The 23,407-nt window shown below is 39.5% G+C and overlaps 1 protein-coding gene across 3 annotated transcripts in view; it reads left to right on the top strand.

The window, feature by feature from the left end:
* The first annotated feature begins 212 nt into the window (after nucleotides 1-212).
* The window catches only part of LOC102868295 (ubiquitin-conjugating enzyme E2 K-like), an 80,042-nt gene continuing 56,847 nt past the window's right edge, over nucleotides 213-23,407 (top strand). For 2 of the 3 annotated variants that reach the window (XM_006895400.1, XM_006895399.1), the window contains exon 1: nucleotides 422-484. In XM_006895400.1, the coding sequence (XP_006895462.1) occupies nucleotides 422-484 (63 nt within the window). Of the gene's footprint in view, nucleotides 485-23,407 lie in introns of all 3 variants that reach the window. The other variant, XM_006895398.1, reaches the window with a different exon arrangement.

Genomic DNA, 23,407 nt, shown 5'->3' with positions numbered 1-23,407 from the left:
TCGCGGAGGAGCTGGAAGGGGACCCGAGAGGCCGGGAATGGGCTGCCCGGCGCGGAAACCGCACCCGCCCGGCCCCAGACGCCGGCGGGGCGGAGTCACGCGGCCGCAGCTCCGGCGGAGAGACGCGCCGCAGCGCGGCGCGGCGGCGCGGAGGAGGCAGAGCGCGGCTACAACGGGAGCGGCTGCGCCGCCCGGCCGGGTCAGCGTGATGCGCATGCGCGGACCCGGCGCCATTTTGGTGGCCGGGCGCGGAGGTGATTCTACACTGAGGAGAGCGCGGCGGCCGAGGTGGCAGTGGCAGCACTCGTGTGCTCGGGTCTGAATTGCCGAAGGCGGAGGCAGCGGAGGAAGAGGTGGCGGTGGTGGCGTTGGTCGTAGCGGTGGCGGAGGAGGCGGGTACGAATCAGCTGCGGGCGGAGACATGGCCAACATCGCGGTGCAGCGAATCAAGCGGGAGTTCAAGGAAGTGCTGAAGAGCGAGGAGGTCAGAAATGAACTCCCGGCCATCCCCCACCGCAGCCCAGGGTGGGAGGGCCCTTCCAGCGGCGACCCCGATATCCCCGGGAACCCTCGAGTGGCCCGCCCCGCGGCCGCCCGGCTGCCTGTGGGGAAGCAGTATCCTCCCTCTCCTCCTCCTTCTCTCCTCCTCCTCCTCCTCCTTTCCTCCTCCTCTTCCCGCCGCCGCCTTCCTCTCCCCGCCCGGGGCCCGGGGGCTGGACGGGCTCGCCGGCGGGAGGTCCGTGGACGGACGCGTTTTGGGGAGTAGGTTGGAGGCGAGGTGCACTTCTTGGGGGGCTGGGAGCCCCGGAGCCCCCCGAGGCGGCGGCTAGCGGGGTGTCTGCGGATGGGGAGGGTGCAGGCCGAGCCCGAGAAAACCCGGGAAGTGGCATGGGGGAAGGGGAAAGGTGGTAACCGGATCCGCCGGGCGCTGCTCCGCGGCCCACACTGGGAGGGTATCCTGGGCTATTGCCCGTCGGGCCTTCCCTTCGAGCGCCTCGCTGCTGGAGAGGCCAGAGGGAGAGGCATTCTGAGTTACCCCGCTCACTTGGGGTGCTGGGGGAGACAATGCTTTTTGCTTACTCTCACTCTTTTTTTTTTTTTTTTTAAGTTGGGAGGGAGGGGAACTGAAGGCATTGTCACCTGAAATAGGAATTCCAAATGCAATGATTATCTCATTAACACATGCACCTCCATTTCCAGACCTCCTCCTCTCTTGACATCTGAAGGTTTCTGGCTGGGTAGAGAGAGGCGGGTAGTCTGGTGTCTGAAAGGCATTGGAGTATTCTTCGCAGGGAACGAATAGTATAGGCTGGATGAGCAGCTTATTTCAGAATGCTGTTTACAAGTTGCCAATCAGTCTCCTAAGACAATGCCTCTGTTGACTCTGCTGGTGGTGTCCCTTGAAACTTCACTGTGATGTCCCACATAGTAAAACCCTCAGTTGTACTTCTGAAAATGAGCCCTATTAAAAATCAGAGAATTCAGAAACACACGAAAGAAAACCCAAGGGATTTCACCAGGTTAATGGTGTATGTTGTTATTTAGGTGAGTAGAAGGTATATCTTGACATACTTCCAAACGGAGTAAAAGAAAAAAAAACCCCTCAAGTTGCTCTTGAGTCCTACAGAGTCTTAGACACTTTAGTGCTGCTCACAATTATTTATATAAGAGATTGAAAACGATTAAAGTATGATGCCAGTAGTTTCTTATAGCTCAGTCAACATGAATGCTCTATTTTCCCAACTTAAATTTAACCAATGAAGATCAAAAAACAATACTGAGAAGGATTATTTTTTTCACAGATCAGTGTTGACTTACATTGTTACTATGTGTATCCCCCCCATATTGGAACTTTAATAATGCACATTACTATGTTTTAAAAAAATTCAGCGTTCCAGGTAGATGATGAGTAATTATTGACGCAAACCTGATAGCGCTTGGCCTTTATTTGTGACACTAAGTCTGTAGTGATCATGTATTTTTCTAGGTAGACATGGAAAAAAGAATGATTTAAAATCACTTAAAAATGACAAATACTGGCAGAGATAGTGAATGTAGATTGTATATAAGTAATGATCTGTTTTACAGAGAATGTGTGTGAACCCTGACCTGCATACTTGTTCAAATGCCAGAACTCTGAATGGAAGGATGACTTTGTAGTTTTGTGGTTCAGTGTAGAAACAGTCACAAATATCTGAACTGGTATACAGTAAAACAGTGACTTTACTTAATGAGGTTTATTCCAGTATAGTTGACATACACTAATGAGAAATGGTAGCTGATATTGCCCAAAATATATTATTGTAAGGTTGTACCAAACCTTACTATCAACAGACTTTCTACCGTGATTTTCTTACTAGTTAGGTTAACAGAACAACAAGAACAAGAAAATTACATTGCTGTAGTAGTGTCTACTTTTAACATAATATTTCTTATATAAGGGATTTTCATAAGATTGTCATAGTGTTTGGCAGAAGAGTACAGGACAAGCAAACAGATGAGTTGGGGTTTGGTGTTTTTTTTTTTTTAATTTTGTTTTTTTACAACAATGCCCTCGTAAATCTGAAAGGAAACCTCTTCCAGGAAAGTAAGTGCAAAGAGCGTTTAGGGAGGTGCCAGATGGTTTGATCTTGAATAAATGTTATTTTCGCCACTGTTTTTATATTGATTATATTACTCCCTTATTGAAGGACTTGTAGTCTAGTCCCACATATTTCATTTTTTACTTTTAAATGAGTATTTTTAGGAGCTGGTCAGGTAATCAGTTATTTATCCTTGCTTATCTTCAATTACCAAAACATAATTCATATACTTAAGTTAACTAAGATGATTGATTAATGTAAAAATTTTCATTTCCCCCCCTTTTTTAAAATGCCTTTTAAGTGCCATTTGAGGATTACTGATGTTTGCAGAATTGTAATAATAATGCATTTACAGAGTATGTTTTTATAAAATATTACCTCTAAGGTAAATCTGAAAAAACAAAGATTCAAGCTAGTGTGTAGATGACAGCAGTTATGTCAAATGGAGGAAGAAATAGGTGTATTTGCTTATGCATGAAAAGATTTATGAGAAATTTCTAACATTAGTTGGCCCTGTGGAATGAATTGGGTATTTGGGACTTAAGAATGTAGATTTGTTTTTCTTTCTTTTTTCATTTTGACTGGTGCCAATATGTTATTTACTTGGGATAAAACTAAAACCAGACTACTGCTATTGAGTTGGCTGGTCCCTGTTCATAACAGTTTTCAAGGCTGTAAATCTTTACAGGAGATGGGCCATCTTCCTGGAAACAACTGGTGGATTTGAATTGCTAATTTTCTGTTAGCAGGCCCCATTGCCAAACCAGTCACATATAGTTCAAATCCACCACTTACTCTTTAGGAGAAAGATGAATAGTCTCTTCCCATGCATTTTACTGCCTCTGTAAATCCACTGAGTTATGATAAGAGTACCTGTGATTAAATTCTTACTCAAAAGTAAACAACAACCTATCACCAGGGCTCCTTTACTCAGAATGTTGATTGAGCACGACTCATAGTGACACTATGAACACACAACATCTGAAGCCTTTCTAGAACTGTAATTGTTTCTCAAAGCATCGAATTTCCAGAGGCATGTTGTTTAGGAAGTGGATGCTGTTCCAGTTATTCAGATTAAATGGTAATAAATAAAAGCATGATCTAAACCTTCATTTTTCTTTAAATCTGTCCTTTTTGAAAATAAGTGAAAATTTATTCATCTAACAATACTTAGTATTTTTAAATTATACTGTGAATCTGCCATTGAATTGGAACCAACCCGCCTGGTTTTCAGAGTCTAAATCACACAGGAGATTACCTTTCTTGCTCTTAAAGAGAAGAAGGGAATAAAAATAAAATAGAGAAGTTAGGTGAAGGGAAAGGTAGTATACATTTTGAGCAGGCATTGTAATTGACTACATTAATCAGTTGTAACTAGTTAGAAAACAATGTATGCTGGAATGATATTTTAAGTACAGTGTTATAAGACTAAATGTGTATGAGTGATGGAATGAGATTGTTAATTACAATGTTATAAAACACAATGTAGGAATGATTGAATGAAAAACTTGTAAAAGAAATATATGGAGTTATATGTATAAAAATGTTAAGTATACAGAATGGATTTATAGTAAATAATAGTAAAATTGAATTACATACGTTTGAAGTAGATTGTTAATAGTGAGGATTTAACAAAAATAATATTTACTATCAATTATTATTTCTAATAGCTAGCTGCCACTTCATTTTTATGTAATTGCTATTTTTTAAAAACTGGTCTCTGAATTAAGAATTCCTGTTTGTTAGATAGGGAAACCCCCACCCCCACCACACCCCCCCAGTTCTGAGATATGAAAAGATTTGTCTGCCACATAGTATTGGAGTTTGCATCCTAATCTGTTGCCACACTGTCATGACTTGCTATTGATAGATGTGTTCTTAATTATTTAAAAATAATTGGATTTGTTTGTATTGCTCGTTAGGATTTAAATACAACCTGGCCAAAAAAAAAAATGAATCTTTGTAATTATGAAGTCCTAGTGGAGTCAGAGATTTAAATGTTGAGCTACTCACCTCGTCAAAACTACCCACTACTCCAAGGGGAAAAAATAAGGGAGACTTCTGTTATGAGATACATATGTATATAGCCTTGGAAACCTGATGGAGAGAGAGTTCATATTGGCTGGGATGGATTCAATGGCAGTGGGGTTGGTTTTGATTTTTAAAATTAGTAATATGCCACTCACTTGTATTTTCCTGCACAGAATATTTTTAAATGTTAAGATGAATTAATAGAAATGCCTTAAGTCAACGTAAATTATTTGTCTAAAACTATATGGATTGTTTTGTTTTGTTTTCCTGTTGTGTGCCTTCAAATTGGATCTGACTGCCTCTCCTTCTCCAGCTGAGCATCTGATGGATTCAAACTGCAGGCCTTTGGGATTGCAGCGCCGCTTCTTGCCACTAGGCCACCAGAGCTCCCCATATGGTGTTTTTTTGGGGGGGGTTGGTGTTTTTTTTTGTAGCATAGCTGCATTTTGGCAACATGTACTAGTAGAAGATGTTTAAATCTGTGGCATAAATAAACATTGCTGTTTGAATTTAAAATTGTAAACATCAGACACAAATTATGTTTGCATCAAAGATTATTTTGTGTATAATTTTAAATTTTGCAAATTTAATATAAATAGAAGACTTGATTTCTGTAGATTCTGTTTTCCTCATTCTCAGGACTGGACATTTTGAGTGGGTAGGTTTTTGTGGGTGGCTCTCTTGCACGGTAGGATGTTTAAGGAGCATCCCTGACCTCTACCCACTAGATGCCAATAGCATTACCAATTCTACTCCACCCCTCTTGTGACAATCAGCAGTCTCTGGACATTGCTAGTTGTTGAGAACCACTTGAATATATCTGGAAGAATATTTAAATCTGTATTTAAATATGCATATGAGATGAATTGTGTAACTTAAAAGAATGGACCAGCTACTGGTTTTGAATGTTTTAATTTTTAAAGTCTTAAAAATTGTTTGGTTTTTTCTTTTTTAATGAATCATTCTCTTTTCAAGTTTATCCTTTTTAATTTAAACAAAAAAATTAAATTCTTTTCCAGAAACTAAATTAATCAGCATTGAAATGAAATTTAATTTTTTTTTTAAGGAGTGACCTTGTTTTGGTTTGTTTTTTAAGTTAGACAAGTTACTGGTTGTAACCTCCTTATAGGATTTTTAGTTCTATGTGTAGATTGGACAAGAAAGCAATACTGTTTGAGGTCTATTTCTTGTTTACTCTTAGTTACTAGAAAGACTAAAGTCTGCCCATTAGGTGTAGTTTTAGATGCAACTGTGTCTAAAGAATATTCTGTCTTATTTCTTAGTAAACACATTATCAGCAGTTATTGAGCATAAATACCACAGCCCCAAGAGACTAAGCTGTTTGAAGATGAAAGAGAATGCATAAAGCAAAATACTAGGTAGAGTAAATGCTGTGGTAGTTCTGAGGGTATGTGTATGGAGGGTATGCCTTGAGATGAATTTTAATGGAATGCTGAGACTGATCTCAAGTGTCAGGAGATGGTTCCACCAGAATTACAGCAATACTGTAATTTATAAGAAAAGGTAGAAGATATCTAAAAAGTTAGTCAAGAAACTCATTTACATATCTAGAACAAAAAGTTTTTATGGCTTTGATATATAAGTAAACATAGTTGTGAAGTTTCTGTTTATCTTAAAAAAAAAAAACAAAACCCCAAACCACCAAACATTTTTTTTTAATATGAAATGAATCTACAATAAAGTACCTTAATCAAGCACCTGAATTTTGCTGGCACACAGGACTATCTTCTTGGCTTCTTTCCAGTCATTAGTCATTTCTTGACTTCTAATAGCACAAATTTTTTTCTCTCCATTTTTTGTTTATCTTTTATTTGTTTTTCTTTTTCATCTTCTACTGTCTAATTTAGAAGCATAGAAAATGTCAGAATATGGTGGTTACACCCACTGTCCTCTGATTTGATGACAACCTCAGACATATCTGAACAAAATACTGCCTGACTGTACACTTTTTTTTACTGATAGACGAGGGATCAGATATATGATCTGTAGTGTTTGCACTGGCTGATTCTTGGAAGTAGAGATCTGTGTGTGCTTCCTAGTCCATTTTAGTCTGAAATCTCTTCACCAGCATAGCAACAGTATCACATTTAGTTCCCTGGCAAAGAAACTTAGAATTCTACCATTGAAACAACACTGTTAATACACTCAGCTAGTAACTGAAAGATTGAACCCACTTGGAAGTGCCTACCTACATGGTTTAAAAGACCAACAGAAGGGAGAGAAGGAGCTCTGGTAGTTCTCAGAGTGCTTTACAGTGTTGGAAACCTGATGGAGGTTTCTTTGAGAGTCAACTGGACAGCAGTGGGTAGAAGTGCACCGGAAAAAAAGGTTGGCCATCTTCTTCCAACAAACTAAATTGAAAACCCTCTGGAGCGCAGTGCTGCTCTGCCTGACATGGAGTTAACTCCATGGCAACATTATTAAAAAACCTCATTGCAGATGAGGAAGAACCTGCTTAACAGCTGACTACCAGTAGATTTTCAGAGGCTGTAAATCTTAGAGGAGGAACTTGTCAGTCTTTATCCCATTTAGCTGCTGATAGATTGGAACCACCAGAGAAGCACCACCTTGCTACCTTTGGGTTAGCAGTGCACCTCTCTGTACTGTGCCACGTTAGATAGTAATGCATATGTTCTTATGGAGCACTGGTGGGGTTTGTTGTGCTGCTAACTGAAAGGTAAACAGCAGCTTTGAAGGAGAAGGATGGGCCTTCTCCTCCTGTAACAGTTTACAGTGTTGGAAACCCATTGAAGGGTTGCTGTGATTCAGAACTAACTCGCTCACAGTACAGTGGGTTCTGCACATATTCTTAAATAGCAGCATGAATGAGGACATTGGAAGTTCATGCTTAATTAATTTTCTGGTGGCAATATATACAGCCAAACATGTTTTTCTAATTTCTCTGTAGCAAGGATCAGTTTTGAGATATGAAAATGTATACTGTATGATTAATTTTTATTGTTATAAGGTGCTTTTAAAATGTTCAGAATGTCTATTAGTATAACCAGGCAAGCAAAACATTCACATACAGTGAAATTTTAGCTTTAAAAAGAAATTATGATACATGCTATGACACGAATACCTAAACAGAAATAAACCTATTGCCATGGAGTCTATTCTGACCCATGAAGACATTGTTGGGCAGAGTGGATCTGCCCTTAGGATTTCCAAGGCTTAAATGAAATCTTTGTGACATCTATTTGTTTGCCATGAGTTTGTGCCACCATCTTTTGGTTAGCAGCACTTTACAACATGGAAGAACCTTGAAAATACTACAAATTTTGAGCAAGCATATTCGTAGAGGCAGTAAATTAACATGACTTAGAGGGAGGAGAATTATGTTGCTATGACTTAGTGGATTCAGAATTTCTGTTTGGGATGATAAAAAGGAGGGTTTTTTTCCCAGTCAAAAGCAGAACAACCTTGTTTTAAAAGTGTAAGGTCTTAGTAAATGTGTTTTAGAGCTACTCATTTGTAATATTAGGAAACTGATTCCTGGAAAGATTGATTGCTGTACAGTGACTTTGTTCATGTTATTAGGTCCTGTCAACTCATAATGACCCTTTGAGCAGTGACTCAGCCTTTCCCTGTCCTGTGCCACCCTCACCATCTCTCATGCACTCAAGCCCAGTGATTGATAAGTCATTGTATTGATTCATCTTGTAGTCCTGGTTAAGTAGGAATCTAGAATTTTTGCGTACCAGACTGCTACACATTGCTTGTATATGTGTGTGTGTGTGTGTATGTGTGTATGTGACTGCTTTGTGAGAATATCCTTTAAATAAAAATCCTATAAAAACTAAGTGGTAATAAAATCTAATTATAAATATTTATTCTAAGTGACAGTATTTATATGTCTTTTTCTGTCACTTATGGGAGAACTTTAATTTCCTAGGAGGCAAAGATATTTAGCTCCTAAACAGATCATCTGGGAGGCTGGGCTTTATAAGCAGGAATGTGGCATTAGCATTGGAGGAAGACTCATCAACAACCTGAATTATGCAGATGACACAACCTTGCTTGCCAGAACTGAGGAGGGCTTGAGGCATTTGCTGCAGGTCCAGGTCTGCAGCTTTCAATATGGATTGAAGTTCAACATGAAGAAAACAGATTCTCCTGCTGATTGGCAGCAGCATGATAGATGGGAAAGAGATTGAGATTGTTAACAGCTTCAAGTTTCCTTGTCTCCACAATCAACACTCTTGGTATCAGCATCCAGGAAATCAAAAGACAAATTGCATTGCCAAAAATCTTCTGTCAGAGACAGGGATGATAGAAAGAGAATTCATGCCTTTGACCTATGGTGCTGGAGGAGTATTGAAGATACAATGAACTGAAGGAGAACAAACAGGTTCATCCTAGAGAAGGTTGGACCAAGCTGCTCTTTGGAGGCAAAGATTCTGAGGCATTGTCTGACATACTTTGAACATGTTGCAAGGAGGGATCAATCCTTGGAGAGGAATGTCATGCAGGGGAAGGTTGAGGGACAGTGCAGGAGAGGACCCTTGATGAAATGGATTGACTCAGTGACTCGAGTATTGGGGGTGAGGGTGTTAAGAGACAGTAAAGTTTGTTCAGGATAGACGGGGATTCAGAGCTGTTAAAACCTAGGGTCGCTATGAGTCACAAGCAACTCGACAGCACATAACAACAAGGCATACTATGGTAAACTTAGTTTACAAACTAAGAATTTGGACTTTGGAATTAAGAGTTCTACTCTTATTTTACATAATACCAGAAAGCACTGACTGGGTGTCATTTTCCTTTATCCTTTAAAATGGTCAGGATACCCATGTGGGAAGATTAAAGGACTCTTTAGTGCTTAAAGCAATGCCTAGGGCATACAAACATTCAGTAAGTGGAGATCTGTTAGATATCAGAATTATTAAACCATACTTCATGTTCTACTTGATGTTCTTGAGTCATCAAGATCTTTAAGTGATTTTGTGATTATGGGAATTTAACTCAAGAAAATTCTTAAATATAGGGAAGCTAGAGCATTCTGATAGTGTTTCCTTGCCATCTGTGTTCCAGCAGATTTACTGGGACGTACGGCTAAATGGAATAACAAAAAAGTATTCGTGGACCTTCCTCTCAGGATAATGGTTAGTCACTTTATAACACACAAAACCCTCAAACTCATTGCTATGAAGTTGGAACCACAGGTTTTTGTTGTTATTGTTAGGTGCCATTGAGTCATCTGTGACTCATAGCAGCCTTATGTACAACAGCCCTAAACCCTGCTCTATCGTGTGTCAGTCTTACTATCTCTGATACACCTACCTCTTCATTACCGCAATCACTGAACCAATCCATCTCATCAAAGGTCTTCCTCTCTTGAACTGTCCCTCCACCCTCCTAAACATTATGTCCCTCTCCAAGGACTAGTCCTGCCTTGCAACATATCCAGTGTATATCAGATGAAGATTTAGAATCCTTGCCTCCTAGGAGCAGCCTGGTCTAACCCTCTCTTGGATGAACCTGTTTGTTCTCCCAGCTGTTGTTATTAGGTATTTCCTAGTCGAGTACAATTCATAGCAACCTTAAGAACAAAAGATCTGAAACCAGTCTTGCCCTGTATCATCTTCACACTTCCTGACACACAAGGCCCATTGCAGCAGTCACCTTGTCAGTCCACCTGCTTGAGGGTCTTCCTCTCCTTTGCTGACCCTCCACTCTTCCCAGCATCCTGTCCCTCTCCAAGGAATAGCACCTCCTAGCAACATGTCCAAAGCATGTTAGATTGAATCATCATCGTTCTTGCTTCCAAAGAGCACTCTGGCTGCACCCTCTCTGAGACATATCCATTCTTTTTCTAGGCTGTCCATGGGATGTTCAATGTTCTTCTCCAACACCACACAGCTCAAAGGCATCAATTCCTTTTCTGTCATATTTATTCATTGTCCAGGTCTCAGATGCATAGCTAGTTATAGGAAAGGCTTAAATCAGACACACCTTAGTCCTCAAGCTGACATCACTACTCCTCAATAATTTGGAAAGGTCCCTAACAGCAGATTTTCCCATTGCAATGCATCTCCTTGTTTTCTGACTGCTCATACCAAGGGTGTTAATTGTGGATCCAAGCAAGATGAATTTGTTGACAGTTTAAGTTTCCTCTCCATCCATCATGACAGTGTGTATTTGTCCGGTGGTAAGAATCTTTGTTTTCTTGATATTGAGACCAATCCATACTGAAGGCTGTATTCCTTGATCCTCTGCAACACTACTTCAAGTTCTCATTTCCAGCAAGCAAGGTTGTGTCATCTGCATAACACAGGATATTGATGAGTCTCTCTCAAATCCTCATGCCACATTCCTTTTCATAGAGTCAAGCTTCTCAGATAACTTGTTCGGCATATAGATTAAACAGGTATGGAGACAGAATACATCTCTGACGCACTCCCTTCCCAATTCCAGACCATGTACTGCCCCCCTGATCTGTTCACACAACAGCCTCCTGATCCAGGTATATAGGTTTCTCGTGAGCACTGTTAAGTACCCTGGGATTCCCATTCTTCATTGAAGAATTATTCTCCTACCAGTCCATGGCATAATCAATACTGTTCTCCAGCACCACAGCTCAAAAGCATCAATTCTCCCGTCATCCCTAGTCATTGTCCAGCTTTCTGATGCATAGTAATTTATTGCAAAGACTATGGCCTGGATCATGCTCACCTTAGTCTCCAGACTGATATCATTGCTCTTCAGTACTTTGGAGAGGTGTCTGACATCAGACTTTGCGGTGCAATATGTTTTTTAATTTCCTGGCTGCTGGTACTAAGAGTGTTGATTGTGGAGCCAAGCAAAGGAAAGTTGTTTAGCAATCTCTTCTCTTCATCATCTGTCTTTGCTGCAAATTGGTCCGGTGGTGAGAAACGTTGTTTCCTTGTTGTTGAGCTTCATTCCATATTGAAGGCTATTGTCCTTGACCCTCTGCTGCAAATGCTTCAGTTCCTTCTCAGTTTCAGCAAGCAGGGTTGTGTCATCTGCATAACACAGGTTGTTGATGAGTCTTCCTCCAGTACTGATGCCATATTTCTCAATAGAGCCCAGCCTCCCCAATAATAAATCTAGATTGCATATAGATTGCAAAGGTATGGAGATAAGACACATCCCTGGCATATACTCCTTCAGATTTTGAACCTTGCAGTGTCTTTTTGCTCTGTTCTGATGACTGCCTCCTGGTCCAAGTGGAGGCTTCACATAAGCACAATCAAGTGTTCTAGGATTCCCCATTCTTCTGAGTCGGCTACAGTTTGTTGTGATCAGCATAGTCAGTGAAACAGATTCTGCTTCAGTCAAGATGAGAGGCTGTAAATTGCATGAGAAAAAGTTTCCTATCTTAAGTGGAGCAACCGGTAGATTCAAACCACTTATGTTTCGCTTGGAAGCACAACTCCTCAGCTCTAGGACACCAGAGCTCCCTAGTCTCTTTAGAAGGCTCTATAAATTGGAAAAAAATTTATGCTAAAAATTGCTTTTTAAGGTAAAAAATTTACTAAGAGCCATTCAAATATAGTTACATGGTTTTCCTTTTCTTGACATAGTTCTGGTCCCATGAACTAAGGGTTCTTAAATATGTAATACTAAATTCCTTTATAAATCCGTTTCAGAGCTGAGTCTCATAATCTAGAAATTGATTACTCAAAACTGTGTGAGGTGTCATCTCTCATGAACTTCTGTAAAGGTGTAAGAACTTAATTTTATTTAAGACCCTTATCTCTTTCTGTTGCCTGTAGGGTGTGGTGTTTGGTTTTGTGTTTTTTTTGCTTTTGACTGCGAACATAAAGTACCAGTAGTTGAATTCATGACATGTGACATTTTAGTTGGGAAGCAACTTTATGAGATTGATGCTACCCTTGTTTACAGATTAGAAAGTTGCAACTCTTATATCCTCTCTAGGAGATGCAACACAGACTGATTATGGTGTCAGGAGTAGTTGACAGTCACAGCCACTGCTTGTTCCTAGCCCATTTTAAAATAAATACTTTTAAAAATTATGTAATATCTGACTCTTAGAAGTACAGAAAATACGCTGTGGACACATTGTTTGGCCTAGCTTCAGCATATTTTAACCATCTCTCACTAAGATTTTGCCCCTTGAAAAAAAAAAAAAAGAACAATTGAAGCTCAGTTTATATCCATTCCCTGTTCTATTTTCTTTTTTAGCTACTCAGCTGAGTTGCTGTAAAGTTTTCACAAGCATGTTTTCCTTCCCACAATTAATAAGAATAGTCTTTTTGTTTTTAAATACCTTTCAGATGCTTAAAATACTCTACCTCATCTTGCAACTTTTCCTTTCATTATTGTATCTAATGTTTATCGTTGACCAGTCAAGAATTTCTTTAAATTATATAATATTCTTTTGTTCTCCGTCCACTTTCCTGTACATGACATTTAGTTCCAATTTTAGCTGTTACCAAAAAAGATGCATAGGACATTGTTATAAATGTCTTCTTGAACATGAAGATTTTCCTAGGAGGTAGATGCAGAGGATATTTGCATTGTACATGACTGGATATTGTGCATTGTTTTGCAAGCTGTTGTGTTAATTTACACTATTACTGTGCAGATAGTTCCTGACTTGTAGATTATTTGAGTTACCCTGATCATGTGAGGTTTTTTTGTTTTGTTATGCTGTATACAATGTTGCAGTGCATATTTGCTCATGTTAGTATTCTCAGATGTTTGCTGGCACATGTAAAAATAATGCTTAAAGACATCAAGAAAACCAAAAATTCTCACCACTAGGCCAATAGGCATAGATGGAAAAAAGAAATTGTCAGTGATTTTACTTTTCTTGAATCCACAATCAACCTTGGTACCAGCAGTCAGTAAATCAAAAGATAGATTGTATTGGGAAAGTCAGAGTTAGGGACCTCTCCAAATTACTGTACACCAGGGATTTCCATTTAGAGGCACCTAACAACAAAGACGAATAGGAGAAAGTGTAACCAGGATGCTCCTTGGAGTCAAGGATGAGACTTTGACCTACATACTTTGGCCATGTTGTTGGAAGGGGCCAGTCTTTGGACAAAAGACATAAAAAGTGGAGGGTCAGCATAAGAGAGGAAGAGTTTCAACAAGATGGATTGACAGAGTGACTACAGCAATGGGCTTGAGTGTGTCTGAGAAGATGAGGATGGCACAGGATATGTCAGGACTCAGATCAACTTTAACAACAAAAACAAATACAGATGAGATATCTTCATCATAAGACGCTTGAGTCCATTGCTTTAGTACTATACTACTATAGCTCATTGAGAGTCTTCCTCTGTTTCACTGACCTCCTACCTTTCCAAGTATCATGACCCTTCTCCAACAAATAGCTTCTCCTAAAAAGCCTCTCACAAAGTATGTGAGATGAAGCATCACTATCGACTCTAAGGAGTACTCTGGTTGCACTTTCTCCAAGGTAAATCTTTTGTTCTTAGCACTCCATGGGATATTCATCACTCTTCTCCAAGACCACAACTCAAAGACAATGATTCTTCTGACATCCTTATTCACCTTCTGGCTCTTAGATGCATAATTATTGTTAGGTGTGGGCAAATCAAGTACAGCTCATAGAGACCCTGTGAATAATAAACCTTAACCTTGTCCTGTCTTGTCCCATCCTCATCATCTCTGACACACTTGAGGAAATTGCTGCAGTCACTGTCAGCCTATCTTGTAGTAAAGAGTATAGGCTATCTTTTGTTGACCCTCCACCTTTTCAAGCATATCCCTTTCCAAAAGATAGCCTCACCTAGCAAGATGCCCAAAATATGTGAGATGAAGCTTCATCATCCTTGCCTCCAAGGAACATTCTGGTTGTGCTTTTTCCAAGGCATGCCTGTTCTTTGTGCAGTCCATTGGCTATTCAGTACTTTTTTTCAATACCACAACTCAAAGGCATCAGTCTGTCATTCATTGTCCGGATGCGTAGTAGTGATTGTAAAGACGATGGCTTGGATCAGGCACAACTTAGTCTTTAAACTGATCTCATTGCTCTGCAGGATTTTGTAAGACTTGGTTGTTAGGTTCTGTTGAGTCAAGTATGACTCATATACCGACCATGTAAATGGCAGATTTGAACCCTATCTTTTTTTTAAAAAATTTTATTGTCTTATTTTTATGTGTACCATCAAATCAGATCTGACTGGTACAGGAGGAGATTGCCCCCTCCTTCTCCAACAGAGCATCTGGTGGATTTGAACCACATACCTTTGGGATTGCAATGCAGCGTCTTGCCACTAGGCCACCAGAGCTCCCTTAAAAATAAAAATTTTTATTTTAATTGTCATTTTAACAAAAGTTTACAGAAAAGTTAGATTTTCATGTTTCATTGTGGCACATTTTACCTCCTCTCCCTCCCTTCTCCCTCCTCAAGTTGACTTTTTTCTTTTCATTAGTGTATTTACAAAATTCCATTACAAATTCAAACAAATTCTTCCAATTTCCCTCACACTTCCCCCCCATCAGATTATACAACCCAGTGTACAATTCCTCTGCCTCCAGCCTTTCCTACCCCTCCTGGATCGTTATACTCATTCTACAATAACAGCCTTGTACAATATTTATCCTTGTGGTACTGAGTTTGTTCACTCAGCATAATGCTTTCCAGTCCCTCCCAAGTTAGGTAATAATTTACAAAGTTATTTCTCCTGCATAGTGTGAATATACCATAATTTTTTAATTCCGTGGTTGGGCATATGGTCTGTTTCCATGATCTTGCGATGGTAAATAATGCTGCTATGAATGTTGGTGTACAATTCTCAGTTTGTGCCTCAGTTCTCATATTCTCAGGATATATGCCAAGTAGTGGAATAGCTGGGTCATATGGAATTTCTGTGTTCAGTTTTTTGAGGAAGTGCCTAACTTCCTTCCAGAATGGTTACATCATTTTGTAATCCCACCAACAATGTATGAGAGTTCCTTTCTCGCCACATCCTCTCCAATATCTATTACTTGCTGCCCTGTTAAACTTTGCCCTTCTTAACTGGAGTTAGATGGTACCTCATTGTGGTTTAGATTTGCATCTCTCTTATTGCCAGTGATTTGGAGCATTTCCTATGTGTCTGTTTGCCATTCGAATATCGTCCTCTGTGAAAATTCTTTCCATGTCTTTTGCCCATTTTGTAATTGGGTTACCATTCTTTTTCTTGTGGAGGCCCAGGAGTATTCTGTCAACTTTGGTTAAAATATTCTTGTCTGAGATGGTATTACCGAATGTTTGTTTACAGTCTGTAGGTTTTCTTTTCACATGGTTGTAAAAAATTTTTGATGTGCATAGAGATTTAATCTTTAGAAGGTCCCATGCATCAATTTTATCCTCTTTAGATTGTGTATTTCTGGTTGCATTTGGCAGTCTCTTTATACCTTGGGCTAGCACTTCTAAGCTTGATCCCAGTTTATCTCTTAAAAATATTACGGTTTTGGGCTTTACTCCCAGGTCTCTGATCCACCTTGAATTGATTTTATGTATGGTGTGAGGTGTGGATCCTGTTTCAGCTTTCTTCAGGTAGAAGTCCAGTTTTGCCAGCACCATTTGTTGAAGAGATTACCATTTCCCCATTTGATAGCTTTGATTAACAAACATTAGCAAAGTAAATAACAAGAACCATATGATCTTAGCAGTTAATGCAGAAAAGGCATTTGACAAAATCCAACAACTCTTCCTGATAAAGACACTTAGCAAAATTGGAATAGAAGGGAATTTTCTCATCATAGTGAAAAGTATATATGTGAAACCAAGAGCCAACATCATTCTCAAAGAAGAAAGACTAAAAATATTTTTCTTGCAAATAGGGTCCAGACAAAGATGCCCACTGTCACCACTTCAGCATTGTATTGGAAGTGCTTGCTAGGGCAATATGACAAGAGAACAAAATAAAAGGCATCCAGATCAGCAAAGAGATGTCTCTATATGCAGGTTATATGATGGTGTACACAGAAAACTCCAATGACTGAACAGAACAACTGTTAGAGTTAATAAGCCAGTTTCGTAGAGTGGCAGGATAGAAGATCAGTATCCAAAAATCAGTAGGATTCCTCTACAGTAACAAAGAGAAATCAGAGATGGAAATAAAGGAAGCAATATCATTTACAATAGCCAACCACAAATTGAGATACGTGGGAATGAATTTAACTAGAAATCCAAGAGACCTATACAAAGAAAACTATAGCGCATTTCTAAAAGATGCAATAAAGACCTAAATGAAACATAAATACATAAGGCCTAAAGAAATGGAAAAATGTGCCCTGTTCATAGATAGAAGACTCAACATGGTGAAAATGACAATCTTACCAAAAGCAGTCTACATGTTCAGTGTAATCCCAATCCAGGTACAAAATTAATTTTTCAAGGAGATTCAAAGGGAAATGATCAGATTTATTTGGAAAGAAAAGACACCTTGAATAATAAGCAAAACACTTCTCAGAAACAAAAATGAGATTTGGAGGCATAGCACTCCCTGACCTCAAAAACTACTATATAGCAGTGGTAACCAAAACAGCATGGTACTGGTATATCGACCAGTAGAACAGAATTGAGAACCCAGAAATAGACCCAGCTATCTATGGTCAGCTGAACCCTATCTTATCATGTGCCATTTGTAAGACTTGTTAGGTGTCATCAAGTCAGGTACAGTGCATAACGACTCTGTCCTATCCTGTGCCATCCTCATCTCAGACACACTTGAGCCTCAGTTTATTGGGTTGACCCATTTTGTTGAGGGTCTCCATCTTCTTCGCAGATCCTCCATCTTTCCTAGCATGACTTAGGTTTTGGTAAATCTGATGGGTCTGAAATAGTATCTGTGAGATGTAGAATCACCTTGAAGAAAACCATCTAGCCTTTTTTCCCCCTCAGAGCTGGACCATGCCTGAGACAAATGAGTGGAAGTTGACTAGTAAGTGCCAGACATAACCCCTGAGGGTCCAGTGCTGTCAGAGTTGTGGAAGCATGACATCATGTCATTTGGTGAGGTCAGTAATTAATGACCTTAGAAGCCAGAGGCATAGGGTGCTTTCTGGTTGGTGGCAATGGACAGAAGAGATAGTGTGTTGCTTTTTGGGACATGGACTCTTGTCCAAGTCAGACCTCACCCTTAACACCTCATCATTTGTATCCTTTTTGGTTGTAGTAAAGCTTATGTAAGTTACCAAATCAAAATGACCATAGGCAATGAATCTTCTTAGAAGCAGAAGTTGTTATTGTTATGTGCTGTGGAATTGGAACTGACTCATTTGACCCTCCAGCATGTTTTCAGAGAGAGTCTGTAAATTGTAAGGGAGGAGATTGTCCATTCTACTTACCTTAGAGCATCTGGTAGATTCAAACCACCCATCTTTAGGTTGTCAGCACAACTTCTTACCAGACTACTGAAAGTAGTTAGTAGATTTGAGTTGTTGACCTTTTGATTATAAGCCCAGCTCTTAACCTACAATTTTATTTGGTCTCTATAGTCTGAGTCACTCTATAGGCTGAGTCACTTTGGAGTGTGAGGGTATGTTATGCTTCTCTAGTGGCTAACCTGGAAGCTCCTGTGCAGTGGTCCACTCTGGAAGCTGGTTTCTCACGTCTTGAATGGGGGTCACATAAGGAAAGTTTTGGGTTCTTTGATTTGTGATACTGTTTTTTTTTCCTCCAAAGGTGGGGGGAGGGTGGCACGGAAAGGGGAATCAGTTGGCCCTGGCCCCTTGGGTGGAGGCCTCCTAAGGAGTATGTCTTTAAAATTCTATAGTGAGGGGTTAGGTCCGTGTGACTGGCCTGGAATCTCCTGTAGAGTGGTCCCACTCTGGAAGCTGGTTTCTTGTGTCTTGATGGGGGTCATGTAAGGAAAGTTTATTAATTTTAAGATGAACATTCTTTAAGTGGTACAGCAGTCATTTGTCTGTTTGCTGTACTGAATAACTTGGATTAGGTGTGATGCTGAACACTGTCATAGTCGTGTTGAATAACTATAATGGTTACTCATCATGGACAGTTGTTTGGAGGAGCTTCCAGATTTGATTCAGGTTTAGAAGCAGGAGTGGCATCCACTTCCTAAATCAGATGCCTCTGGAAACTCTATAAACTCTGTAATCATACAGAAATGATATGAGTTAGAGAATAGAGTTCAGATCTTTTGTTCATAGGTTCACTATGAGTCGTATTCAACTTGATGGCGCACTTAACCACTGCTAGGTGAGACTAGTGTTATATTTGAAGGGACATTCTTCTATTTTGTACATTAGTCTTTGTCAGTTTGCTGTACTGAGGTAATCTGGCTTTGCTGTGATGCTGAACCTTGTGCCATTGGGGTATCAAATACCATAACAGTTGGCATACCATAAGGAGTTGGCAGATCTAAATGAAGCAGTGGGAGTCTTATGGGCTCCTGAGTTTGCTGTAAAGCCCCGAGGGCAAAGTCCCAGACTTGGGCCAACAGGTTTGAAGTAGAGGGAGAAGTTAGCTTGGTGCCTAGTATCTGCTAACTGTGCCTTGGGTGACTGGTGATAAGGAAAAGGTGTAACAGCTGGAATCTGAACTGAACTGGGAAGAGAAGTTGAGGAATCACAGGAAGCAATAGAGTGGAGATAGCTACCACATAATTTGGCATCAGAAGAGGATCTCAGTCTCTCTAAACTACTTTGCACAATTGGGCCTGTAGGCAAGATTTGTTGCCTACCAGAGGACCCTGACAACACAGTATTTTTATTAATACTCATTTCCATTAGGTCTTTTTGTTCATAGAGTCACTATGAGTGATGCTCAACTCAACAGCAATCAACAACAATTCATTTCCCTAGTTAGTAGACATCTTATGTACCACTGAGTCAGAACCATCTCATAGCAGACCCTCCAGTGAGTTTTAAGAGGTAGTGAATTGCATGAGAGGAGATTGAACATCTTTCTCTCAGGAAACAGCTAGTTGGACTCAGACCGAGTGCATGTTGATTGACATTGCAGCTCTTTACTCCTAAGCCACAAGCATTCCCAGTGAATCGTCATGATGAATGGAGAGGAGAATGAAACTGTCAACAGCTTCATCTTACTTGGATCCACAATTAACACCTTTTAATATCAACAGTCAGGACATAAGGTGACAAATTGCACTGGGAAAATACTAAATTAGGGACCTCTCCAGATTATTCAGGAGAAATAATGTCATTTTGAAGACTAAGATGTGTTTGATTAGGCCTTAGTCTTTCCAGTTACTTGCTGTGCATCTGAGAGCTGGACAGTGAATAAGGATGACAGAAAAAGAATTGACGCTTTTCAGCGGTGGTATTGAAAAAGAGCACTGAACATCCCATGGCTGGCAAAGAGAATGAACAAAATGTGTCTTGGAGTGGGTGCAAAGTACCCTTTGGAAGCAAGAATGATGAGGCTTAACTTTGGGCATGTTACTAGGAGGGTTTTTTCCTTGGGGAAGGACATGCTACTGGTAAGAGTGGAGGGTTGGTGAAGGAGAGGAAGACCCTCAGCCATGTGGATTGACATGGGCTCTTGTGTGTCAGGAATTGTGAGGCTGGTGCAGGATAGAACAGGGTTCAGAGCTCTTGTTCATAGGGTCGCTTTGAGTTGTACTTAATGCAGTGGCACCTAACAACAACAAGAAGACTTTTGTGAATTTAGTGTTTGAATTCTTTATCCTTTTAAAACAAATTTTTCTTTTTCTTACTTGTTTGTAGGGATTTTTAAATTTAGTATTGTGATTTTGCTCATGTTCCATTATGTGGCTTGGTTTAACTTTATCATAGCTTTTGTCTTAAGCTTAGATTCAAAGTCAGACTTTTCACTAATTTCCTATATGGTGTTACTATCCTTTTAAAATTCTTTTCCTTGATTTCACCATCTAATCCACTTATCTACTGATTCTGTTTCCTCTCTTTTTAAAAAATGAAAAAATTAAGCTTAATGTTTATTAATCCAAAATACACTTAGTTCTTGAAACGTGGTAATAAAAATAAGTAGTCTCTTATTTCTGTCAGGCTGCCTTGTTTAACAAAGGTCAAAAAATACTATTTGAGCACAAAACATAATTTAAAAGAATAGATAAAAAAGGTCAAGTTGCCTTTTATTTAAAAACTATTTGAAGTAACATGTCCTAGGGCTAATAGTATGTCACGAGAAAGTTTTACAGTTACAATTTGCTGTTTTTATACATCTTTGGCATTTAACACATGATTATTTCAGTTAATAATTTTTTCATGGTCACTATATTTTTGCCTTTTAAGTTGAAAGAATTTTGGTCTTTCTTGCCAGCAAAATTTTAAGAATGATATGTTTTAAAGGATCAGTCAAGATCTTTTCTGTTTAAGATTAGAATTAAATTTAGTTAACTGGCTTGGTTATCTTATTATCCATGATGAGTCCTTAGCAATTTTTGCGTTCTCTGGTCCAAGTAGAGCTAGCCCATGTGTGTACTTCCTAACACCAATGTATCTGGGGGAGTAGGGGGGGAGAAATGGATAATAAACTTGTCCTATTTTCCACTAAGAAGTTTTGTTACATCATGTATACTCACTTATTGCTCACATTGGTAAGTTTCTCATGACTGACATCAAAGAGCTGTTCCTTGTGTGCCTGCTTCATCATGTCAGAGAGTCCATACAAGAAATTGTCCATTCCTTTGTCTGAAGGAGCAACAGGAGCGTCTGCACCTGAGAACACTGAAAATTTCGCTTCATCAGTGTCTTGCTGTGTGAATTTTCCAGATTTAGCCCAGTCAACAGCTTTCCCAAAAGTCTGGAGAGTTTCTATTGAGTTTGGATCCCTGGTTTACAGTAAATCTGTGGATTTTTTTTCTCCAGCTTTATACTGCAGTGTTCTCTCACAGGCTTTAGTACTTGTCCACTTCCATGCTTTATGGTTTATACAGCAGCCGGACAGCCTCCGCAGCCCACTGCCGTGCCACATGGCCTAGGGCAGGAAGAATACCTGTTTGTCGTCTTTACATTATTATTATTATTCATATTTGTAATTTTGTCATCTTCCATAATGTGAGTTGATTTTTAACTTCTCATTTCTGTTGCAGACATTTAATTTCAAAGTAGGAAAATTTTTCAGTATCCTGCATGATGTGCTTTTCCTACTTTACTAAATCCTACTGTTGATTATCATAAAGATGTTAGTTACTTTGTGCTGTGGAGTTGATTCTGACTCCTAATGACTCTATGACAGAACTGCCCCATAGATTTTCCTGTGCCGAAATCTTTACATGTTCAGTTTTCATATCTTTTTTTTTTTGTTTTCATATCTTAAATGGACTATTAAAACAGTTTACTTTTTCTGCTTGTTTATATTTATTCCTCTCCTTGAAGTGCATTTCTGCCTTTATTCAGCCTTCTTATTGCCACTTGATTTCAACTTCCTTTAAATTATATTTATTGTTGAGAATATGCACAGCAGGGTTCAAATCTATTGTTAATAGGGTAGCTTTGAGCCATACTTGACTCTATAGCATCTATCAACAATATAGCAAGTTAGGATTAGAAATTTAAAGTGTGTTGTGTGCGGTTGTCAGTTCTGCCTGACAGGGACTGTGAAGATCCCTGGTTGCCCAGTGGTTACTCTCTCAGCTGCTAACTAAAAGATTGGTGCTTTGAACTCCATTTGTGGGTATACAAGAAAAAAGACTAAAGATTACAGCCTAGAAAACAGTTTTACTCTGTCACATGGGCTTGCTGTGAGTCAAAGTCAACTTTACAGTGCTTAAATAATCACAATAGCACCCCTATAGGACAGAATAGAGCTGCCACATAAAGTTTCCTTGGCTTTAAATCTTAGCTGTTTTATCACCAGGGCTCCTTGATCCTTTGATTGTTGTTGTCTGGTGCTGTTTGATACAAGTATAACTTGTAGCAACCCTGTGAATAATAAATAGATCTATCCTGCTAGTCTGTGTCATCCTCGCCATCTCTGTCATATTTGAGCCCATTGCTACAGTCACTGTCAATACACCTAGTTGAGGGTCTTCCTCTCCTTCATTGACCCTCCACTTTTCAAAGTATAGTGTTCTCCAAAGAATACCCTTTCCTAAGTATGTAAACATCCCCAGAGTTTGTAAGGTGGAGCATTATCATTTTGCCTCCTAGGGTCACTTTGGCTGCACCTTCTCCAAGACATATTTGTTTGTTCTGTTGACAGTCCATGGGAAATTCAGCGCTCTTCCCCACCACCAAATTCAAAAGTATCAGTTTTTCTTCTGCCATCCTTAGTCCTTGTCCAGCTCTCAAATGCACAGCATCTGAGAAAAAGCCTGAAAAGGTACACCTTACTTCTCAGACTGGTATCATTCCTTCTCAAGTAGGTTGGAGAGGTCCCTGACTGCATACTTTCTCAGTGCAGTCTGTCTCCTGACCACTGGTACCAAGGGTGTTGATTATAGAACCAAGTAAGATTATGTCATTTTTTACAGTTTCAGTCTTTTCTCCATCTTCTATCATGATATTGCCTATTGATCCAGTGGTGAGAGTTTTTGTTTTCTTGATGTTGTGGTGCAATACATATTAAAAGCTGTATTAATTGATCTTCTGAATCAAGTGTTTCAAGTCTTTCTTACTTCCAGCACAGTTGTGTCATCTGCATAACTTTGTTGACGAGTCTTCTGATCCTGATGTACATTCTTTTTCATAGAGTCCAGCTTCTTGAATTATTTGCTCAGCATACAGATTGGATAAGTCTGGAAAAAGAATACAACCCTGACACACTTTATTAAATTTTAAACCATGTATTCCTTCCTTGTTCTGTTCACACAACTGTTCTAAAAGTACAGGTTTCATATGAGCAATACTAAGTGTTC

The sequence above is a fragment of the Elephantulus edwardii genome, unplaced genomic scaffold, assembly GCF_000299155.1.
Source record: "Elephantulus edwardii isolate Elephantulus edwardi_28Jun2011 unplaced genomic scaffold, EleEdw1.0 scaffold00167, whole genome shotgun sequence".
Taxonomy (NCBI): domain Eukaryota; kingdom Metazoa; phylum Chordata; class Mammalia; order Macroscelidea; family Macroscelididae; genus Elephantulus; species Elephantulus edwardii.
The sequence above is the reverse complement of the archived record's forward strand: the minus strand, read 5'-3'. Positions and strand labels throughout refer to the sequence as shown.